Below are 23,757 nucleotides of genomic sequence, written 5' to 3'. Positions count from 1 at the left end.
GAGCATTCTGTCCCAGTGGCTGCACAGATCTTCTCTGATCACCATTTTAAGCAGCAGTCCTGTCCTGCTTTATGGCTGAGATTCTAGCTATCTGTATAACAGAGCATTCTGTCCCAGTGGCTGCACAGATCCTATCTGATCCCCATTGTAAGCAGCAGCCCTGCCCTGCTTTATGGCTGAGATTCTAGCTATCTGTATAACAGAACATTCTGTCCCAGTGGCTGCACAGATCCTATCTGATCCCCATTGTAAGCTGCAGCCCTGCCCTGCTTTATGGCTGAGATTCTAGCTATCTGTATAACAGAACATTCTGTCCCAGTGGCTGCACAGATCTTCTCTGATCACCATGTTAAGCAGCAGTCCTGTCCTGCTTTATGGCTGAGATTCTAGCTATCTGTATAACAGAGCATTCTGTCCCAGTGGCTTCACAGAAAATATCTGATCCCCTTTGTAAACAGCAGTCCTGTCCTGCTTTATGGCAGCTGAGATTCTATCTATCTGTATAACAGAACATTCTGTCCCAGTGGCTGCACAGATCCTATCTGATCCCCATTGTAAGCAGCAGCCCTGCCCTGCTTTATGGCTGAGATTCTAGCTATCTTTCTAACGGTAAGACAGAAGGATCAACTCCACAACAGGTTAATTTTAACTGTTAGTTACTAATTTTTTTTTTATATATTATATAACATATATTATATATGCCAGATGGATAATTGATAGTTAATGCCCGAATCAATTCATTCTCTCTTGCTGCTCCCCCCCCCCCATTACAAACACAGATGGAAAACAAAAGGGAAAACAAAGGAAATGTTTTGGATGTTCTCTACACAGTGAGGATTCTGTATCTTTTTCAAGGTCGGAAACCAACAATGTTTCACAATGTAAATCTCAGCTACAGAAGAGATGGGGTTTAGCTTGGAGCTGGCACAAAATCAATCTAGGAGTGAAAGGTTTAAATGGATACTTGTTTAACCATGGACATTCCATGACTCTGACCTTGGGAAGGAAGCATATCACCTCTTTGTCTGGAGTTGTTTTTCCTTTATATTTATATTTTTTTTATGAGACTGAAATTCCCCTGCGTCAAATACAAACCAGGCTCATATGTTTAATAGGAGACGATGCTCTCTGCAGAGGTACAGATAACCTGGGGTGCCTATAAATAAATATATACAGCCTTTATGGGACCTGTTACCCCTCCCTGCCATTTGGTTCATCCTCGGAGTTGAACTCAGGTCTGCAGACTTGACATTCCTGGAATCAACACAATCAACAGTGGGTAAAATCTTACTTCAAGGGTCCATGTATTCTTAACTTAAATGATTATTACATTATCTAATTAGAACATAATGAAAGCATTTTCCGGACAATGGGGTCAGCCTAGGACAAATCCCCCCTTGACCCTACACATATATCATCAGTATACTCATTTCAATCCCTAGGATTTTTTTAGACAATCCCTGGATGGAAAAAAAGACTTATATTTCTTTGGAATTCAATTATAATTATTTAGCAGTGGGGCAAATGGATATAGAAGTTGTTTTTGTCAACATGTATTTAGTACAAGCCACAGTTTTATTGCAGAGGGAGGTTTATGGTGATTTAACCTGACAGATGGTAAGTCCTCTCCCTCATAAAATGTAACCTAACTTGTATCAGCTTGTTAGAATCTTGTGTAAATATCTGTAAATGACATATTGTTTTCAACTATATTTGTTTTTCAACTTAGTTTTTTGCAGATTTTATATTAAGGGAAAAAAGCATCAACCCTAAATCTCACCCTTCATGCTGGGCCCCCTTAGCTCATAACAAGGTTACAGATATATAGAAACATTGGGGTAACAGTCACCCTGCTATAGTTCCAGGGGTACCCAGGGCACAAATAATCACTCACCCCAAATCTCCCCCTAACTGGCCTTCATGCTGGGCCCCCTTAGCTCATAACAAGGTTACAGATATATAGAAACATTTGGGTAACAGTCACCCTGCTATAGTTCCAGGGGTACCCAGGGCACAAATAAGCACTCATCCCAAATCTCCCCCTTACTGGCCTTCAGACTGGGCCCCCTTAGCTCATAACAAGGTTACAGATATATAGAAACATTGGGGTAACAGTCACCCTGCTATAGTTCCAGGGGTACCCAGGGCACAAATAATCACTCACCCCAAATCTCCCCCTAACTGGCCTTCATGCTGGGCCCCCTTAGCTCATAACAAGGTTACAGATATATAGAAACATTTGGGTAACAGTCACCCTGCTATAGTTCCAGGGGTACCCAGGGCACAAATAATCACTCACCCCAAATCTCCCCCTAACTGGCCTTCAGACTGGGCCCCCTTAGCTCATAAGAAGGTTACAGTTTATTTACATTTGTGATGTGTTTGTAGTCACTTATATGTTCCAGCATATCCTTAATTTTATCTTTCTTGTTCAACTTTCAAGATTAGCTGAGCATTATTAGCTTAATATGTTTTGTTTTACTTTTGTTTTCTTACTTAGTTCTAATAACAGCTTAGGTGTATTCTCCACCATCAAATTCTTCTAGGACACCTAACTCTCTAAGCTGTATAAGTTTGTGTTATAGTCCTTCAATGGACAAATGTTATATCTTGCTTGTTTTTGTAAAACCCAATAAAACTTTAATAAAAAAAAAAGAAGGTTACAGATATATAGAAACTTTGGGGTAACAGTCACCCTGCTATAGTTCCAGGGGTACCCAGGGCACAAATAAGCACTCACCCCAAATCTCCCCCTAACTGACCTTCAGGCTGGGCCCCCTTAGCTCATAACAAGGTTACAGATATATAGAAACATTGGGGTAACAGTCACCCTGCTATAGTTCCAGGGGTACCCAGGGCACAAATAAGCACTCACCCCAAATCTCACCCTAACTGGCCTCCACCCTAGGCTTCCCTTAGATCAGGGGTCCCCAACCTTTTTTACCCGTGAGCCACATTCAAATGTAAAAAGAGCTGGGGAGCAACAAAAGCATGAAAAAGTCCCTTGGGGTGCCAAATAAGGGCTGTGATTGGCTATTAGTAGCCCCTATGTAAACTGGCAGTCTACAAGAGGCCCTACTTGGCACTGTACTTATTTTTTATGCAATTTTATGCAATTAAAACTTGCTTCCAAGCCTGGAATTCAAAAATAAGCCCCTGCTTTGAGGCCACTGAGATCAACATCCAAGGGGTTGGAGAGCAACATGTTGCTCACGAGCTACTGGTTGGGGATCACTGCCTTAGATCATAACAAGGTTACAGATGTATAAAAACATTGGGGTAACAGTCACCCTGTTATAGCTCCAGGGGTACCCAGGGCACAAATAATCACTCACCCCAAATCTCCCCCTAACTGACCTTCAGGCTGGGCCCCCTTAGCTCATAACAAGGTTACAGATATATAGAAACATTGGGGTAACAGTCACCCTGCTATAGTTCCAGGGGTAACTAGGGTACAAGTAAACACTCACCCCATATCTCACCCTAACTGGCCTTCAGACTGGGCCCCCTTAGCTCATAACAAGGTTACAGATATATAGAAACATTGGGGTAACAGTTGAGTCACCCTGCTATAGAGTCCTTAGAATTTATTCATTACAAGTGATTTGCTCATCTCTAATGATCAGTACACATAGGGGAAATAAAACATTGGCAAGTCAGACCCCAAGCATTAACCTGCTAAGCTGTTAAAAGGGGGCTTTGGAGTGTTAGGGATCTATATGAGTTCCTTGCACCATGATATTCCAGAGCAAGCACTTGTCAGTGAACAGTGTGCAAGAAAATGGGCACTTTGTGTGCAGATAATTAGCCATTGAAAGAACTGACCCAATAACACAGCCACGTGTCCCATCTAACAACTGGTGAGCAGTCCAGAAAGAAAGGGGGGCTTGTTTTGAAGGCTGTGGGACTGCCCCATATCTGTGCATGTCTGTGTGGCCGAGCACAAAATGTTACTCTAACCATTTGCAAACTCTGAATATATTAGCGAGGAGAGTAAAGGAGAAAAAACAATGAATTGTCAATGCGCCATTGTTCCAGCAGTGTGGGATGAGGAATGAGAGGAATTAGGGCTGCGAGAGGGAATGAGAGAAGGAGAAGTAGTATTCTTGGACGGCTGTGAAGCTAAATAAACAGTATCTGGCTGCTCACTGCTCCTTCCCTTGCAGAACATAGATGAATTCAACCAGGAGGCTGGTAAAGAGTTCAGCTCTGAGCTTACGACGAACCAGGAGAACCACAACAGCCCCATTACTCTAGAAGCAAGTCTTCCGGCCCCTCCATCTCCAGAGGCCCATCCAGTCATGAGCTTCTTCAAAACCTTGGTAAGATTTAAAGACCATCATGTAGATTTCCAGAGCTCACATCTGCTCCTTATTAGCTTAAGGACGGAATCCGGATATTGAGTCGATTACACAGCTTGATCGTTACCGAAACTCCTCCAAAACATAAAGGTCGAGGGTTTCTGAGGAGCATCTTCACTTACAAAAAAACGGGTTTTGGGCTGATGATTAGGGAAACAGGAATGGGGATTCAGTTATTGATACAACAGGTAGAAGTTCAAAATAATTTCTCGGATTTATTATGAAGTCATGAAAAAAAATATTTAAGGGAAATTTTTACAAATGTTTTTTTTTTTGCAAATTTCGCACAACATTGATGATGTTAGGACAATAAAATAAATAAAGGCTCCAGCCTTTTTAATTCTCTAAACCTGGGCATTCGAGTTCAAACGATGGATTTTTATTATTCACTGCAAATCAGTTGAGGGGATACGTAGCTGATGAAACCTGGGATTTTTTGGCAAGAAATTTTTAGAAATTCTGCTACCAGCTGTTATTCTTTGTAATAAGAAATATCATATATTTTATATCTTTTCTATATTTTATTTCTAGTATATATGTTATATATATTATTCGTACTTTATATAGTATTTTAGATTTTATGTATAGTATATATCATTATTTATTTATACTTTATATTTGATTACATATTGTATTACTATTACGTGGCTTTCTTATTTCTCGTTTTTCTAATGTTTTTTGGGGGGGTTTTTTCCTAAAAGGTTTCTCCTAACAAGTCTGTACTGAAATCAGAGGAAGAGTCAAAAAAAGATTCTGACGATAAGGTAGGCACCTGTTTTTTGTTCTTTTTAATAGAAATTCGACATTTACTAGATAATTCTACGTTTTTTGGGGCACAAAAAAAAAGAATATGCAAAAGTATTCATTTTTAGCCTGTTCATATTAACGGGGGGTAGAAAAAAAGTAGTATTTCATCATGAGGATCAAGAATCATGGTTTTAATTTTTTTATGGTTGCATAGTTTTAAATAGTTTTGGTATAACATAGTAGTAACAGTAAGTTTGGTTGACAAAAGACACACGTCCATCAAGTTCAATCTTTTAAGTCTATATATAACCTGCCTAACTGCCAGTTGATTCAGAGGAAGGCAAAAAAAACCCCATTTGAAGCCTCTACAATTTGCCTCAGAGGGGGAAAAAATCCTTCCTGACTCCAAAATGACAATGGGACCAGTCCCTGGATCAACTTGTACTATGAGCTATCTCCCATAACCCTGTATTCCCTCACTTGCTAAACACCATCCAACCCCTTCTTATACCTATCTAATGTATCAGCCTGTACCCCTGATTCAGGGAGACAATTCCACGTCTTCACAGCTCTTAGTCGCCCAGCGACGACGAATCTCTTCTTCTTCGAGGCGACTAATCTCCCCGCACTGCCTTCCCGCCAGCTTGAATGTAAATCACGGGCGAGATGGCATTTGGATCGCTTCGTTTTGAGGAGTCGCCCGAGGTTGGAAGTGCTCTGAGTGCCATCCAGCCGGCAATTTACATTCTAGCTGGCGGAAAGGCAGTGCGGGGAGATTAGTCGCCTCGATGAAGAGGAGATTTGTCGCCGGGCGACTAATCTCCCCGAACCTGTGCGTGTGTCTCTGCCCTTAGGATGGTGGCAGACGGTAAGATTCCGGGGAGATTAGTTGCCCGGCAACAAATCTCTTCTTCGGGAGACTAATCTCCCCAAATGCCTTCCTGCCATTAAGTCGTTTTTAAAACCGAAGCAATACAAGTGTCATCCCCCCGGTGATTTTGATTCTTGCTGGCGGGAAGGCATTTCAGGGAGATTACTCGCCCGAAGAAGAGATTTGTCGCTGGGCGAATAAACGCCCCAAAATCTTACCGCGTGCCACCAGCCCAAATATCTTACCAGAAAACCTTGGCCCACTCTCCAAATTAGATTTCCTCCTATTCTCAATCACATCTGTAAAGTATCTCTTCTCTTTCCATTCTATCATTTATCCCTATCCCAGTCTCTGTAATTCTATAGGAATGGAAATGACCATGGCATAGCCATAAAAAGCCAAATGTTTGGGTGAGCAGGAGGGCCCACCGGGTCTTTCCCCGGTATCCCAGTGGGCCAGTCCAACACTGCCAAGAATGTCTACTATCAGACAGCTCAGCAATGGGCACACCAGATGTACAATAATATTTATCAATAAGGCTAATACTGAATGTCCAGTAGAGTAATAATAACAGTTTCCTCATTGTTAAGGACAAAGTACATTGAACAAAGTGATTTAAGAAATAACCAGGATAATTCTTTCCCTCAAGGCCATCATATATAATTCATAGACTTGTAAAGAATTGCTGGAATTCCTCAACCCACTTCCTACTCATGGGGCAGTTTGGAGTAATTAGACAGGGGCTGATTAGTGAATCCCTCTCTGTATGTGGGGACAGAGGTCTCTGCTCTTCAATGGCCTTTGTGGCAGGAGTGATGCATTGTGGGACTAGTGATTTAAAGGGGAACAATAACTTCTTTGAGATGGCAATATCATCAGTGTCAAGACAATCTGCATTGTTCTTCATTTATTATCCTTTATTTGTTTTTTAATGATTTAATGTTCTTGTGGGGGGGGGGTTGTTCTGTTTGGCTTTTCAACAGCTATCTGGTTACTAAAATGACCAGCCTTAGCAACCAGAATTTTCATGGAATATAAAGAAAGGTTGATGCAAGTAACCATAATATTTTTGCTTTTGCCGTTGGTCAGATTTCTAACTGGTTAGATTAGAGATGTTATCTAATAAATAAATGAACCTTATAGCACCGCATGCAATCAAGCCATTTGAAACCCCCTTGAAAACTGATACGTTTTGAATATTGGGGTCGCATAAATGGCAGGGCCCACTAGGGCTGGGTATGGGTTACATCTAGTTTGTAACACAATGTTTCTGCAATGTTTGCACCCAAGATGCAACCTGATGTCCTAGAACCAGCTGTTTCCCAGAACCCATGGTATTAAAGGGGTGGTTCACCTTTAAGTTACTTTTTAATATGTTATAGAATAGTCAATTCTAAGCAACTTTTCAATTGGTCTTTATTTTTCTTTTCTTTTTTAATCGTTTTTGAATGATTTGGCTTCTTCTTCTGACTCTTTTCAGATGGGGGTCACTGACCCCATCTAAAAAAAAAACAATGCTCTGTAAGGTTACAAATGTACTTCTATTGTTACTTTTTATTACTCATCTTTCTACTCAGGCCCTCTCCTATTCATATTCCAGTCTCTTATGCAAAGCAATGCATGGTTGCTAGGGTGATTTGGACGCTAGCAACCAAATTGCTGATCTTGAAAACCGGACAGCTGCTGAATGAAAAGCTGGCCTTGACTATAAGTACTATTGAAACAATATATTTTCCTCCAGGCAAGACTCCAGTTCCTACAATGGCTTGCACTCTTTGTCATTAGCAGTAGGGATGGGTGAAAAAATTCGGCAGGTGCAAATTTTCGCCGCCGGCAAATAAATGCATGAAACTGCCATGGAAATTTGTCGGCAAACAACCTGGCGCACCAAATAAAATTTAGGCGCACGTCAGAATAGTTGTGCGCATAAACATTGTTGCGCATCAAAATTATTAGGATGCCCATTAACTTTAATGCATTTGCCTAAATTTGTGAATTTTTTCCGATAAATTTGTGAATTTTTTGTGGGAAATTTGCAAATTTTTCTGATAAATTTGTGAATTTTTTGGGGGAAATTTGCAAATTTTTCTGAGAAACTTGCAATTTTTCGGAGAATCAAAACGGAACAAATTGGCCCATCACTAATTAGCAGACCTATGAAGAAGGAAAATCATAGAGTCATGCAAGGCATTGTGGGAACTGGAGTCTTGGCTGGAGATGAGTTGACTACTGCTACTGTTTCATTGCTACAAGTAGTCAGGACCAGCAGTACAGAGAATAGCGATACTGCAGGAGCAATTACATTTACATTTAATCATTAAAAATGTGATGCATAGAAGAAAATTAAAATATTTTCAGTCCAGCTAATGAATATGCCTGGATATATATATATATATATATACCTGCGATGCTGTATCATATGGGAGCGGGTGATATTTTTATTTTACTCTTTCTTTTCATGTGTCTGATATTCCAGCTACTTGTCTATAATTACCTCTGTTTTACAAACAACTCAGGCAATAAAGATTCAGCCAGGGAGTAATATTAGAAGGGCGGTGAAATTTCTTTTATAACAGAAGGGCCTTGATCTGCATATCCTGCAGGCGGATCCCTGTTTGTTTTCCCATGAACCTAAGCAAGCAGGCCTAGCCCGAAATATCTATTTGCATTGGGGGTTTTGCAAAAGCGGAGACCCAGAGAAACAGCAACACAACATTATGAACTTAGAAATAAAAAGAAGTTATTTCAAACTTTGAAATTTGAAATAAGACTCCCATCATCCTCAGAAGGGAAATGGGAAATAATGTACCTCCTACTGTAAATGATAAGGATATTAGAAGTCACTGAGGGGTTCTGTGACCATATAAAGGCACAAGGCTGCAGGCTGAGTTATACAGGGAACTCTGAGTATCACTCATGTATTATAAGGGATAATGTACCCCCTACTGTAAATGATAAGGATATTAGAAGTCACTGAGGGGTTCTGTGACCATATAAAGGCACAAGGCTGCAGGCTGAGTTATACAGGGAACCTGAGTATCACTCATGTATTATAAGGGATAATGTACCCTCTACTGTAAATGATAAGGATATTAGAAGTCACTAAGAGGTTGTTCTGTGACCATATAAAGGCACAAGGATGCAGGCTGAGTTATACAGGGAACTCTGAGTATCACTCATGTATTATAAGGTATAATGTACCCCATACTGTAAATGATAAGGATATTAGAAGTCACTGAGGGGTTGTTCTGTGACCATATAAAGGCACAAGGCTGCAGGCTGAGTTATACAGGGAACTCTGAGTATCACTCATGTATTATAAGGGATAATGTACCCCCTACTGTAAATGATAAGGATATTAGAAGTCACTGAGGGGTTGTTCTGTGACCATATAAAGGCACAAGGTTGCAGGCTGAGTTATACAGGGAACTCTGAGTATCACTCATGTATTATAATGGATAATGTACCCCCTACTGTAAATGATAAGGATATTAGAAGTCACTGAGGAGTTCTGTGACCATATAAAGGCACAAGGCTGCAGGCTGAGTTATACAGGGAACTCTGAGTATCACTCATGTATTATAAGGGATAATGTACCCCCTACTGTAAATGATAAGGATATTAGGGGGCAGATTCAATAAGGGTCGAATTTCGAAGTTAAAAATACTTTGAAATTCAACCCTCGAATTGAAATCCTTCGACTTCGAATATCGAAGTCGAAGGATTTAGCGCTAGGATTTTTCGTTCGATCGAACGATTAAATCCTTCGAATCGAACGATTCGAAGGATTTTAATCCAACGATCGAAGGAAAATCCTTCGATCAAAAAAAGGTTAGCAAACCTATGGGGACCTTCCCCATAGGCTAACATTGACTTCGGTAGGTTTTACCTGCCGAAGTAGGGGGTCGAAGTTTTTTTTAAAGGGAAAGTACTTCGACTATCGAATGGTCGAATAGTCGAACGATTTTTCGTTCGATTCGTTCGATTTCGTTCGAATTCGAACGAATTTAACCAATTCGATGGTCGAAGTACCAAAAAATACTTCGAAATTCGCATTTTTTTCATTCGAATCCTTCACTCGAGCTTAGTGAATCGGCCCCTAGAAGTCACTGAGGGGTTGTTCTGTGACCATATAAAGGCACAAGGCTGCAGGCTGAGTTCTACAGAGTATATTATAAGGGATAATGTACACATTGGTCGCCAATACTACTTGGTACAACTTCCCATTATTATGCTGTTATTGTGGGAAAAAAAAGCTGCATTCTGGGTAAACATAGCGATGTGCATCCAAAATTGCCCTGTTTCACTCCAAACTCAAGATGACTTTTTGCAAAACCAATAAGCAACAAGTGTAATATTCAGAAGAAGTCATAATATTATACAATTAAAAATGAACCTATATCATAGTGTTTTCCTGACAATCACCAAAATATTGTTGAGACCCGTTACTGTAATGTTACACGGAACTTACAATAGATACAATTCCGCCCAGTTTTTAGCAGCAGCGCCACTTTAATCCTAATTTCTTTTTGTGAATACTTGGCATGTAAAGCGACCAGTCCTACGAAGAGAAAAATGTACCACATTATAACTATCCACGTAGGATGGAAACGGATCAGATCTACCCAACTAATGAGGAGAAAGAGTTAAGAAAGAGAGAAAGTTAAGGACGGGGCCCTCAAATCTTCAATATAAAATATTTACACACTTGTAGGGAGATGTTTGGGCTGAAATTAAAGGTCTCACAAAATATTTGTCACATACTTATTATTTCCTTTGTTCCATGGAAAGGCGTTGGCCTCTCCAAACAAAGCTTGTTTATATCACATGCCCGGCTTTATAGAAACAGACCAGGCACCAGAGGGAATATACTGTATAAAATACACAAGAGCCATTCATATGTTATTTATCTTTATACATTTTGCACAGGGACATCATCAGTTATAATCATTTCTTAGTGACATCACATGTCACGTGACTAATGATGATAATTTTTAAAAATAGTGACGCCCCCAGCTTAAAATTGAATATTTCAGTATATATACTTATCATTTACAGTAGGGGGTACATTATCCCTTATAATACATGAGTGATACTCAGAGTTCCCTGTATAACTCAGCCTGCAGCCTTGTGCCTTTATATGGTCACAGAACTCCTCAGTGACTTCTAATATCCTTATCATTTACAGTAGGGGGTACATTATCCCTTATAATACATGAGTGATACTCAGAGTTCCCTGTATAACTCAGCCTGCAGCCTTGTGCCTTTATATGGTCACAGAACTCCTCAGTGACTTCTAATATCCTTATCATTTACAGTAGGGGGTACATTATCCCTTATAATACATGAGTGATACTCAGAGTTCCCTGTATAACTCAGCCTGCAGCCTTGTGCCTTTATATGGTCACAGAACAACCCCTCAGTGACTTCTAATATCCTTATCATTTACAGTAGGAGGTACATTATCCCTTATAATACACAAGTGATACTCAGAGTTCCCTGTATAACTCAGCCTGCAGCCTTGTGCCTTTATATGGTCACAGAACAACCCCTCAGTGACTTCTAATATCCTTGTCATTTACAGTAGGGGGTATATTATCCCTTATAATACATGAGTGATACTCAGAGTTCCCTGTATAACTCAGCCTGCAGCCTTGTGTCTTTATATGGTCACAAAACCCCTAAGTGACTTCTAATATCCTTATCATTTACAGTAGGGGGTACATTATCCCTTATAATACATGAGTGATACTCAGAGTTCCCTGTATAACTCAGCCTGCAGCCTTGTGCCTTTATATGGTCACAGAACAACCCCTCAGTGACTTCTAATATCCTTATCATTTAAAGCAGGGGGTACATTATCCCTTATAATACATGAGTGATCCCACCTAAAATATAAATAATCCTTATAGGAGGCAAAACATTTCAAATCGGTTTATTCTTTTTAATAGACTTAAGCTATGGTGATTCAAATTACAGAAAGACCCCTTATCCAGCATTCTAGATAACAGGTCCCATAACCTGTAAAATGTTCACATTGCTCTGATACATAAATGGTAAACATATTAGCTGCTCAGAGATTGGTAATGTTTGAAAGCTGGCTGACCTCCCATATTTCACACAAACCCTGTGGGGCTTCATTGTTTACTGTCATGGAACAGTCCTATTAGATCTCTCCATATTAGCAGTTCAAATCAGAACAGCCTTGAAAAAAGGATATTTACTTGCAGGGCTTTGGGCCACAGAAGGAGCAACTGTGAGCTGAATGTTCATGTCTGGTCATCTTTGTAATTAAAAAGCCAGGGGGTATTTAATTATAGGAACGGTCCCCAAACGTTTTTACCCATGAGCCACATTTAAGTATAAAAATGTTGGGGAGCAACACAAGCATAAAAAAAGTTCCAATGGGCTATAGGTTATTTGGTAGCCCCTATGTGGACTGACAGTCTACTGGAGACTCTGTTTGACAGGACACCTGGTTTTTACACAACAAAAACTTACCTACAAGTCAGAAATTCAAAAAGAAGCCCCTGCTTTGAGGCCACTGGGAGCAACATCCAAGGGGTTGGTGAGCAACGTCTGTTTGTATGAAGTTATAATACAAACACATATTTTTTTTTAAATAAATTGGAAACTCCTGCAATTGCCTCCTGCTTGGCACTGGTAGAAAATCCACACAAAGTGACCTGTTGCCATTGTGTGTCTTACTATGTGACCAAAATAAAGAAAAAAGAAAATGGAGGACTACGAAAATCGTCATCCAGAAAGGAGAAAGCAAAGAGCCTTCCGCAACAAACAGCTGAATCAGAAGCAAAGAGCACAAAGAAGTCCGAGAGCCCCAAATCTAGGACATTAAGCAGACTCTTTGGGCACAAGGTCTGTCGATTCTCTACGGCCAGTTAGAAACCCTGGCTTGCAACAGATGGGAGCTCAGATAAGGTGTCCATTCCTGGATATTCCTTTAAGCACCATCTGTGATACTGGGTTTCTAGACTGTTCCTTCAACCCACTGAAAACATTAACTACCATTTTTACTACTAAGAATAACAATGTGTTACTCATACCCAAAGGTTTGGTAGTGGTAGTAAATTATGGGGAAGAAGGTTGAGACAAGTAGGTGGAACCTAAAGCCAGTAGTATGTAGGAGCTGTGTTTGCCTTCACCGATTCTTGTTAAATATCCAAATGGAAAAGATGGGTAAGTGGGTAAGGTCTGTATAAAGTAGTTTACATGATGCATTCCTTTAGGTGGAGTCTAACGGGCAGAAATTCTGACTATATATTATCATAGGTGCATGCCTTTGTTATAACTTAAAGGGATACTGTCATCGGAAAACATGTTTTTTTCAAAACGCACCAGTTAATAGTGCTACTCCAGCAGAATTCTGCACTGAAATCCATTTCTCAAAAGAACAAAAAAATTCAATTTTGAAATCTGACATGGGGCTAGACATTTTGTCAATTTCCCAGCTGCCCCTGGTCATGTGACTTGTGCCTGCACTTTAGGAGAGAAATGCTTTCTGGCAAGCTGCTGTTTTTCCTTCTCAATGTAACTGAATGTGTCTCAGTGGGACATGGGTTTTTACTATTGAGTGTTGTTCTTAGATCTACCAGGCAGCTGTTATCTTGTGTTAGGGAGCTGTTATCTGGTTACCTTCCCATTGTTCTTGTGTTTGGCTGCTGGGGGGGGAAAAGGGAAGGGGTGATATCACTCCAACTTGCAGTACAGCAGTAAAGAGTGATTGAAGTTTATCAGAGCACAAGTCACATGACTTGGGGCAGCTGGGAAATTGACAAAATGTCTAGCCCCATGTCAGATTTCAAAATTGAATATAAAAAAATCTGTTTGCTCTTTTGAGAAATGGATTTCAGTGCAGAATTCTGCTGGAGCAGCACTATTAACTGATTCATTTTGGAAAAAAATATGTTTTTCCCATGACAGTATCCCTTTAAACTGGTATGTATTAATTAATTAATTAATTAACAATGCAATTGATAACCTAATGATTTTCGTAATGCTTATCCAATAATGATTTAAGTAATTCATCGAGAAACATACTGTATATCTCACTGATCATAACAAATAAACCTCTTACTGAAACAAGAGGGTCTTGTCCTGGCACACAAAAAACATTGTCTCCCTAGTTGAAGGGCAAGACCAAAAGATTCATTTAGCTATTTATGCCTCTGTGTCTTGAAACACTTCTGAATATTCTCGTGATATTGAAACTAGATATAGAAACTAGAGAGAAAGAGATTAAATAGAGAAAGAGAGAGAGAGACAGATAAAAAGGAGAGGATGTGTTAATTATATAAGTACAACGGAAGTGCGACTGATCTGGTCAAGTTAACTACAAACAAACAAAAGAGGGGCGTCTGATCAATGCACATTCCCTGGTCCCCTGGTCACTAGTAATTTAGTATATATGCAATGGCATTTACTTTCAAAACAGGGTCAAAGTAAACAACCTAATTATTTACCTGTGGTCATTTTTCATAGGCTGGTACCTCTCTGCGTTGTAGCAATTCTTGGTATAAGTGTCTCCTGACCAAGGAACTGGTCCTACAGCGTTTCGCTTTTAAAGGAGAGAGACTGCCATGACCTGAACACTGGATTCAAGGGCTTAATGTCCTCACTTTTGACTTTTAAGTCACACAAAAAAAACAATAAAATATGGATTGTGGGAGCACTTCACGGCTAAGTAAAATAAGTCAGTACAATGGAAGTGCGACTGAACTGGCCAAGTTAGACACAGACGCTCTTAAGCTGGCCATAGACGCAAAGATCTGATCGTACGAATCGACGATTTGTACGATTTTCGGAACGTGTGTGGAGAGTCCCGACATTTTTCGTCCGGCGGAGATCAGTCGTTTGGTTGATCGGACAGGTTAATAGATTTCTGTCGGCTGCGGGTAATATCTCTGCGTGTATTGCTGATCGTACGATTTTCAGAGGGAGACTGTCACTAGCTTTTGTCGGACATAACTTTCGTACTATTGCTGTCAGGGGCAGAACATCGGCTGATCTGTTCTTTTACTACTTTATTTGATCTGAATGGTTAGTGGCAGGTCGGGAGATGGTGAAGTCCGATCGTTCGATGATTCAATCGATCGGATCTTTGCATCTATGGCCAACTTTAAACCCAGAATCGCGGGAGCATTAAGTCTGTGGAACCAGTGTATTGGTCATGGCAGTCTCTCTCTCCTTTACAAAGCCAGTAGTGGTGGAGGTTTAATCCCTTGGTCAGGAGGCACTTATCCCAATAAATGCAAGAAGGTGCCAGCCTATGAAAAATGAAAGGTAAATAACCAATTTTATGATCATAACTTTGTAACTAAAAACTCCTGTTTTTGAAAGTATATGCACTTGTATACATACTAAATTATTAGTGAAACAGGGGACTACGGAATGTGCATTGACCAAACCACTCTCTGTTATATGTCTGTAGATGATGATAGATAGATAGATAGATAGATAGATAGATAGATAGATAGATAGACAGACAGACAGACAGACAGATAGATGATAGATAGATAGACAGACAGACAGACAGACAGATAGATAGATAGATAATAGATAGATGATAGATAGATAATAGATAGATGATAGATAGATAGATAGATAGATAGACAGACAGACAGACAGACAGACAGACAGACAGACAGACAGACAGACAGACAGATAGATAGATAGATAGATAGATAGACAGACAGACAGATAGATGATAGATAGATAGATAGATAGACAGACAGACAGATAGATAGATAATAGATAGATGATAGATAGATGATAGATAGATAGATAGATAGATAGATAGATAGATAGATAGATAGATAGATAGATAGATAGATAGATAGATAGATAGATGATAGATAGATAGATAGATAGATAGATAGATAGATAGATAGATAGATAGATAGATAGATAGATGATAGATAGATAGATAGATGATAGATAGATAGATAGATAGATAGATAGATAGATAGATAGATAGATAGATAGATAGATAGATAGATAGATAGATAGATGGATAGATGGATAGATGGATAGATGGATAGATGGATAGATAGATAGATGATAGATAGATAGATAGATAGATGAGATAGACAGATAGATAGATAGATAGATAGATAGATAGATAGATAGATAGATAGATAGATAGATGAGAGAGAGAGAGAGAAAGAGAGAGAGATATGCAGCAACCAGAATTTTTTGGTTTTAACTTTGCCCACAGTGGGGCACTGTTAGGCTTTGTATAAATATCTTTATTGCTGTGTAGATTATTAGCTCTATCCTTAAATTTAGAAATCATGTATCATATCCCCAGACACTGACTCAGAACATTCTCATCCTGTGATGCTGCATGTATACAGTCAGCTAGTTAATTCATTTGAATGGCAAGAGAGAGAATCACTTATGTCTTCACCTGAAAATGAATCATCATCATCATTATCACAAACACATATCTCAAGACACACGTAAAATTAATTAACCCTCAAAAAGAAATCTTAAATTCTAATTTCTTAAATATTTGTTTACCGGTACATTTTTTTGTGTATTTCTAATACCAAAGTATTATCTTTGATTTTATATGAAAGAACCTATAAATATGCACTTATTTAATTTTTGTTAAAAAAAAAAATTCTGTATTGAATTTCTTCAAATTAATTTTCCACAAATATCTTAGTATTCTAAGCTATTTGAACACAAAGTATCATTATTGGAATGAAGCATCTTTTTTTTAATCTTCTAGTACTTTTCAGATGTGGAAAGTGAGCCTTTTCATTTCTAAAAAATCTCCTTAAAAAGGTTTAAATTTTGAAAGCCCCCATGAAAAGTTGTAGCTAGTCAAAGATTTCTTTTTTTTTTTTACTAATATAATAATGAATGAACAGCTACAAATCTTAAAAGATAAAAGGTTGAATTTATCAAAATTTAAATTTAACAAATTTATATAAAATTGAATACATTTAATAAAATTTAAATTGAACAAAAGGTTGAATTTATCACAAAATAACTTTAACATTCTTTAATTTTGATTACAGTCCAAAAAGGGAGAGGAACTGACAAGCGGTAACAAGGTAAATATATAATTGATAGGATATGTCAATATAAATATGTGTAAATTTAAAATACTTTAAATTACTTTAAAATACTTAAAAATCTGTAATCATTCTAACTGCCTAATGTTTGTAACAAGTTTATAACTTTAACTGTGTTTTTAAATCGTTGACTGTTATTGTTATTTCCAAGCAAATTCCAGTCCCTCTATATTTCAGTCTTTCATGTGGGGCAGATTTATCAAAGGTAGAGATGGAAAACTGAATTTAGTTTCATGAAGAAATCATTTTTATCATGCAAATCAAAACTTTTGAGATTTATCAACTTTTCTCAAATATCATCAATAGCTTTTGGTCAGCAAAAAAACATGTGAACTGAAAGCTGTCGAGATGTATTCAAGCCAATAATTACATCAATAAAATCTTTCCTTCACTCAGCTTACTCAACAATTCTCAACAGTTATCAAGAATTATGAACAAAAATTCTCAAGGGTTTTACATGTCGAGAATAGCTGTACAACATTTCTCAAGAGCAATATTTATTGAGAATTGGGAGAAAACACACTCATTGTAAAATGCCATCAACTGAGAAAAAATAATTTTATTTTAGTTTAATTGCTTTTTTTTCACAATCAAGTTTTGAAAAACTCAAAATGAATAAATTGCCATCTTCGCAAGTGCCCATATCTCCTGGGGGCCCATTTACTACGGGTCAAAGTGAATTTTTGAATTTGAAAAACTTCGAATTTCAAAGTTTTTTTTGGGTACTTCAACCATCGAATAGGCCAAATTCGACTTCAATTCGAATTGAAAATACTTTGAATATTCGACCATTCGAAAATCTACTGTCTCTTTAAAAAACTTCGACTTCGACACTTCGCCACCTTAAACATGCTGAATTGCTATGTTAGCCTATGGGGACCCCCTAGAACCTATAGAACCAAAATTTGTCTAAGATTTAAAAAGTCGAAGGTTTTTTTTGGAAAATCGTTTGAAAAAAATCAAAAAGAAAAGTTCTACTATCGAATTTGGCCAATTCCATGGTCGAATTTCGACATTTTTTACCTTCGAAATTCGACCCTTGATAAATGTGCCCCCTGGTGTTTGCCCTAGTTTGTTCTGCAAGAAAAGACTGAGATGTTATATGTTGCCCCTTTAAAATTCAGAAGACATAATCAGGGATAAAAATCGTTTTGCCCAGTTACCTTTGTTTTTTGAGATCCACTATGTTGACCTTGCCAGTGATGTCATCAGGATGGTGATGTCATCCAATAAAAGAAATTCTAGAGAAGAGAAATTCTCAAAATCTGTTATATCAGTTCAACTCCACAGACAACGTTCATTCCCCAACGTCAAGGTGCTTCTAACTGACTTTTATTTGTATCTTAATCACTCACTATTAATTCACTTCTAACTCCTTTCCTAACCACTAATATGTTCTAGGTTGTGGAGGAAAAGCCTGTAGCAGTAACTATAAACTCAGAGCAACCCTCCCCTGAGCAGATACTAACACAGGACACTATACTCTCTGAACCCAATGTCCAACTGCAGATCTCAGCACCAGCTTCCAAAGATGAAGGAAAGGCTGCTAAGGAATCCACTCCGAGACCTAGGCCCTTTTGGAGAAAGGTAGGTAATATCCACATTGTCACAGTGAATTCAATGCTCTGACTACACACAAAACAGTATCTACAGTATTTTAGTTTAATTGATTTCCTACCAGCCCCTTATTCTAGGGGTGTATGCGAAAGGGGTGAAGTAATTCAGCCAATATGAAACCGGTACAATCAGCAATAAAACAGATGATTGGCTAAAAATGAAATCGAACTAATGACTCATGTGACTGTCCAATTTTTGTTTGACCCAGATCTGCCCAAGCAACCCAATCAATTTAGTCAATTTAGTGATCTATTTGTTCAGTTAATTGAACTATATATCCAATCAATTTGCCTAAGTGAGGTAAGTACTGAGCTCAGACTTTAACAGATCTCTTGCTGTTGTACCCTTAGAATAGTACATCGCAGCTAGATATGAGGACCACATATGGACTAATTACAATTTAATTTATAGTTTCTTACCAATAATTGATTTGTCGCCTACAATTATGATTGTATTACCTAAAGTTAGCGGTACCATAAAACTATGGCAGCATAGGTATCCCCCTGTACTAAGCACAATTCAGCAGGAAGAGTCCCCTAAGTTTGCTCATAGTCTGTACAGAGAGATACCATAGAACAGGGATCCCCAGCTTTTTTTACTCGTGAGCAACATTTGAATGTAAAAAAGAGTTGGGGAGCAACACAAGCATGAAAAACTCCATGGGGATGTCAAATAAGGGCTGTTATTGGCTGTTTGGTAGCCCTTATATGGACTGGTAGCCCACAGGAGGCTCTATTTGGCAGAACAGCTGGTTTTTAAGCAACCAAAACTTGCCTCCATGCCTGGAATTCAAAAATAAGCACCTGGTTTGAGGCCACTGGGAGCAACATCCAAGGGGTTGGTGAGCAACATGTTGCTCATGAGCTACTGGTTGGGGATCACTGCCATAGAACTATGGCAGCATAGGTATTCCCCTGTACTAAGCACAATTCAGCAGGAACGGTCCCCTAAGTTAGCTCATAGCCTGTACAGAGAGATACCATAAAACTTTGGCAGCATAGGTATTCCCCTGTACTAAGCACAATTCAGCAGGAACAGCCCTCTACTCATAGTCTGTACAGAGAGATATCACAAACCGATATGATAATGCCTGGAAATATATATAACATATATATTAATATTTGGGAGATCTACAATGGTTCACTCTGCAGGTGACTGTTGTTGAAGAAGATTACTAGGACTTGTTGTGTAGTGTGTACATGAAATGCTCTCCAGGTCAACTAATGTCATTGATGATGAAGTCAAAGGCTTTCCAATGTGTAGCTGAGTTAAAATGTGTAAATCTTTCTTTCATCCTGTGTTTGATTGCACATCTACTTGTGCTTTCCTGATTTGATTCCTGCTACCAAGCTTTGAATTTTTCTCACTTGGATTCTTCAAGGGTCTTCCATGACTTCCTTGCAAGAAATCATCTCTAGAAGGTCTCACAGAGCCAAACTGAAGCCATATTTTCTTCACTGTAGTTGAATCGTCTTTGCCCTCTGTTTTAAAAAGAAATTATAAATGTGGTCTTCTTACTACTGCTTCCTACTGGGGTCTTCTTGCTACTGTACTTCCTTCCCACTCTTCTACGTCAAAAATGTTTGCTTTTCTTGGACTTCTTGGGCTACTTTTTCATGGATTCACTTAATGCCTTCAAGTCTTTTTCACTTGTGCACTCTGCAAAATGTTTTTAAACATGGCATGTGCAGAAATATCTCAGTACATCTTTGGAGACCCTCAGATGTCCTTTACCAATAGTCATAATCTACCAGCACAGATTTGAGACGGCTACAATAAGAAGCATCAGAGTAACTCACTGGATGAGTCAACATGAAATTTTTTGTTTTACAGTTTAAAATCAATGGAAGATCAAAAATGAGTGATTTCTGAGATTTTTTTTAACCACAACACATTTTAAAGAAACCAGATACTCTGTACTAAAATTTACTAATACTCTGTACTAACCATTTTTCTTCAGTCTTTTAAAGGAGAGCCTCCAACTACTAAGCAAGAAGAAAATGTAAGTTGTTTGCTTCTCACTTTAATAATACATTCTTCCATTTCTGCTGAACGGTAGACATCACAAATATTTGTTCCTTCTCTACCTTTGTAAGTTATATGGGGTAATTGTTTTAGGAGTTAACCCTCAACACCTTGAACCTTCAAGATCATGTTTCGCACAAGCCTTATAAGCCATAAGCTTGGGGCATGGACATGGGGAATTATAGGACCTTACTGTTCATTTTGGCCTAAGGAATAGCAGACCTTGATCCAATCAAACCATGCTTCTTGGCTAGGAAAACCACATTTTCCCTTTCTTCTGCCCACATTTGTATCTGGAAGCCTGATTAAGGCAGTGCATCATCTTTGTGCCTTACAGAGATGCCTGTATTGCACAGAAGAGCCAGATGCAAATATAGGTGCAATAAGTATTATCATATTTGGTTTCTTGAACTAGTTCTCTAAATTTTATTAATTCTTGACTTAAATGAGTTCTCCTTTCCATTAATGTTGACTTGTTTAACTGTGTAGCTTTTTATTCTTCCACTAATATCTGATGAATATGTTCCAGGTTGAGGAGGAACAGCCTGTGGCCACTTTAACAATAAACTCCGTCAGTGCTGCTCCTGAGCAGATAGTAGACCAGAACATTGTTTCTGCCGAACCCAACGTCCAGATAGAGATCCCCAGCCAGACCTCAGACAGTGATAGGAAGGAAGAAAAGGAAACTACACCAGAGAGACCTAGGCCTTTTTGGAGAAAGGTTGGCAGTATTGTAATATTTGTTTAGTTTCATCAGTAGGATTTTGTTAGTTAAGTTAGTGATAGCTGTTGACTCACAATACATCTCCTGGAAAACGTAACAAATTAATCTGGAGCTCAATGCATTAAATTGTTTGCAAATGTTATATGTAAGAATATTCTAAGACCCAATTAATGATCTTAGATCTAGATCCGTTTTGAAATTTGGGAGCTTTTGGAATGTAGTAGCCTTACACGTCTCATGGAATAAGAGCTCAATGAGGGTCTTGTAGAATCACAACCTTTGTGTAAAGCTAAAGACAGTTGGGCTTATTAATTTGCACAAGGGCAGTAACCCATAGCGACCAGGTAGCAGTTAGTTGTCATTAGTCTACTGCGGGTTGAAAAATAAAAACAGATCTCGATTTCGTCACATTGGGCTACTGTAATGGTGCAGATTTTCTTGGCCATACAAAATATTATCCCCACTGACCCACTAATAAAAGTAGTAGTTCAGTGTTTACTGTAATATTACCAGCACTCTGCTGATTCTCTTTTCATTGGAAGGCTTCTTTCTTTTTATGGTGATAGCTGATTTCTTGGCCATCTTACATCTCTTTAATACATCGTCTCTTAAGGGTCTTCAAAGAAGATCCAATCATTTTCATTTCACTTGATTCAGCAAAGCCTTCTGTTTCAGTCTATAAAAGTGAAGGCACGTGGTTCCCTTCCTATGATTTGTCCTTGTTTCTCTGGGGTTTCCAGGACATGGGGAGTTATTTTGTTTATGAACTTTTCTATACTTACCAAGATTGTTCTTGATAGTACAAGCTGTCATCTTTCTTTCATGTCTTTCTTGCAACCATCTCTAGTTTATCAAGGCATGTGAAGGTATGGGCCACTAATAATTTCCTTTGGTGAATTCTTTTAAATGGTTTGACTTCAACCAAAAGTAGAGCACAGAAATAGCATGGAAGGTTTCAGATGGATTGTCTGCCATTATCAGCACCTCATCTTTCATTGTGTTTGGGCTCAATGAAGTGGTATATTATAGTGCTAGTTCATGGCACAATTTATGACTTTCAGTTCTAAAACTCATGTTAATATGAATTTTGTCTTCAGTCTTTTAAAGGAGACCCTGCTGTCCCCAAAATCCAGGAAAATGTAAGTTATTCCTAAAAACTACCTCCAAAATGATTCCTTCAAAGCATTTTATTGCTGACATTTTAATACTATATTTATACTAAATAGGAATAATTTAGTACTACTCTTTATCCCAATGTAAGGAAAGATAATGGCCTTTCCCTCTGTCAGTCTGACTGTCAGTCAAGCTTAATCAATAGGGAAGTGGTCGCTCCTTGAAGGAGACTTTCAAAATGCCAATGTCAACTCCACTGTATTGAAAAAAACTATATTTGTAAGTTTGTAAGTTTTATCTTAATTTTTCATTAATTGAAGTCATGGGTATTTCTATGTGTTTACGCCCAGAAACCTGCTATACTAAGGCAATGATAGTTTTAATCATGGTTTTAATCAATCATTATGTTCCAGGTTGAGGAACAACAGCCTGAGGTAGCTATAACAGTAAACTCAGACAGTGCTGCTCCTGAGCAGCAGCTCAACTTGGAAATGAAGCCTATTGCTGCCAATGGCCAACCAGAGATCCCAAACCAGCCCTTAAGCAATTATGAAAAAGCAGAGAAGGAATCTTCTCCTCAAAGACCTGTGCCCTTTTGGAGAAAGGTTTGCAGTTCAGCAACTGATTCCTTATAGGGAAACTATCATGACCAGGGAATTTGATGAAGCTTCATACTAACATTTCCTATTGTGATTCAGCATCCTTAAAGGAATTCTGTCAAAGAAAACCATGTTTTTGTTTCAAAAGAGCAAACAGATTCTTTATATTCAATTTTCAAACTTGATTTTATTTCCTATGTGCCCTCAGCCATGTGACTTGTGCTCTGATATATTCCAGTCACTCTTTACTGCTGCACTGCACGTTATAGTTATATCACCCTTCCCTATCAATCCCTATCCCTATTTTATCACCCCTAGCCTATCAACTGAACATTAGGAAGGTAACCAGATAATTGCTCTTTGACTCCTGTGCCCCAACTACTGTCTATATGAGAATATATATTTTTAAATGGTATATTGAATTATATACAATGTACACGGTGTAATTTATTAAATCTATATCATAAAAACATGACAAAATCTCTTTAAGGTGCCCATATCTCAGTTTCTTTTGATGGGGCTGACCCAAAGGTTGGTTCTTGGGTTGAACAGATCCGAAGTGGCCCCAACTTCAACCCCACTTTTCCCCTTGTATCAT

The 23,757-nt window shown here is 38.5% G+C and overlaps 1 protein-coding gene across 12 annotated transcripts in view; it reads left to right on the top strand.

The window, feature by feature from the left end:
* Positions 1-23,757, top strand: part of LOC108700905 (breast carcinoma-amplified sequence 1 homolog) — a 59,709-nt gene that overhangs the window by 20,607 nt on the left and 15,345 nt on the right. For 6 of the 12 annotated variants that reach the window (XM_041576007.1, XM_041576002.1, XM_041576006.1 and 3 more), the window contains exons 5-13: positions 4,167-4,322; positions 5,063-5,125; positions 12,706-12,855; positions 17,025-17,060; positions 18,483-18,668; positions 20,659-20,700; positions 21,253-21,444; positions 22,545-22,586; positions 22,974-23,165. In XM_041576007.1, coding sequence (XP_041431941.1) covers positions 4,167-4,322; positions 5,063-5,125; positions 12,706-12,855; positions 17,025-17,060; positions 18,483-18,668; positions 20,659-20,700; positions 21,253-21,444; positions 22,545-22,586; positions 22,974-23,165 — 1,059 coding nt within the window. The remainder of the gene's footprint in view (positions 1-4,166; positions 4,323-5,062; positions 5,126-12,705; positions 12,856-17,024; positions 17,061-18,482; positions 18,669-20,658; positions 20,701-21,252; positions 21,445-22,544; positions 22,587-22,973; positions 23,166-23,757) is intronic. The other 6 variants (XM_041576008.1, XM_041576012.1, XM_041576009.1 and 3 more) reach the window with 6 other exon arrangements.

Source organism: Xenopus laevis, chromosome 9_10L (assembly GCF_017654675.1).
Source record: "Xenopus laevis strain J_2021 chromosome 9_10L, Xenopus_laevis_v10.1, whole genome shotgun sequence".
NCBI lineage: Eukaryota > Metazoa > Chordata > Amphibia > Anura > Pipidae > Xenopus > Xenopus laevis.
This window is presented reverse-complemented; position numbering and strand designations above follow the sequence as displayed.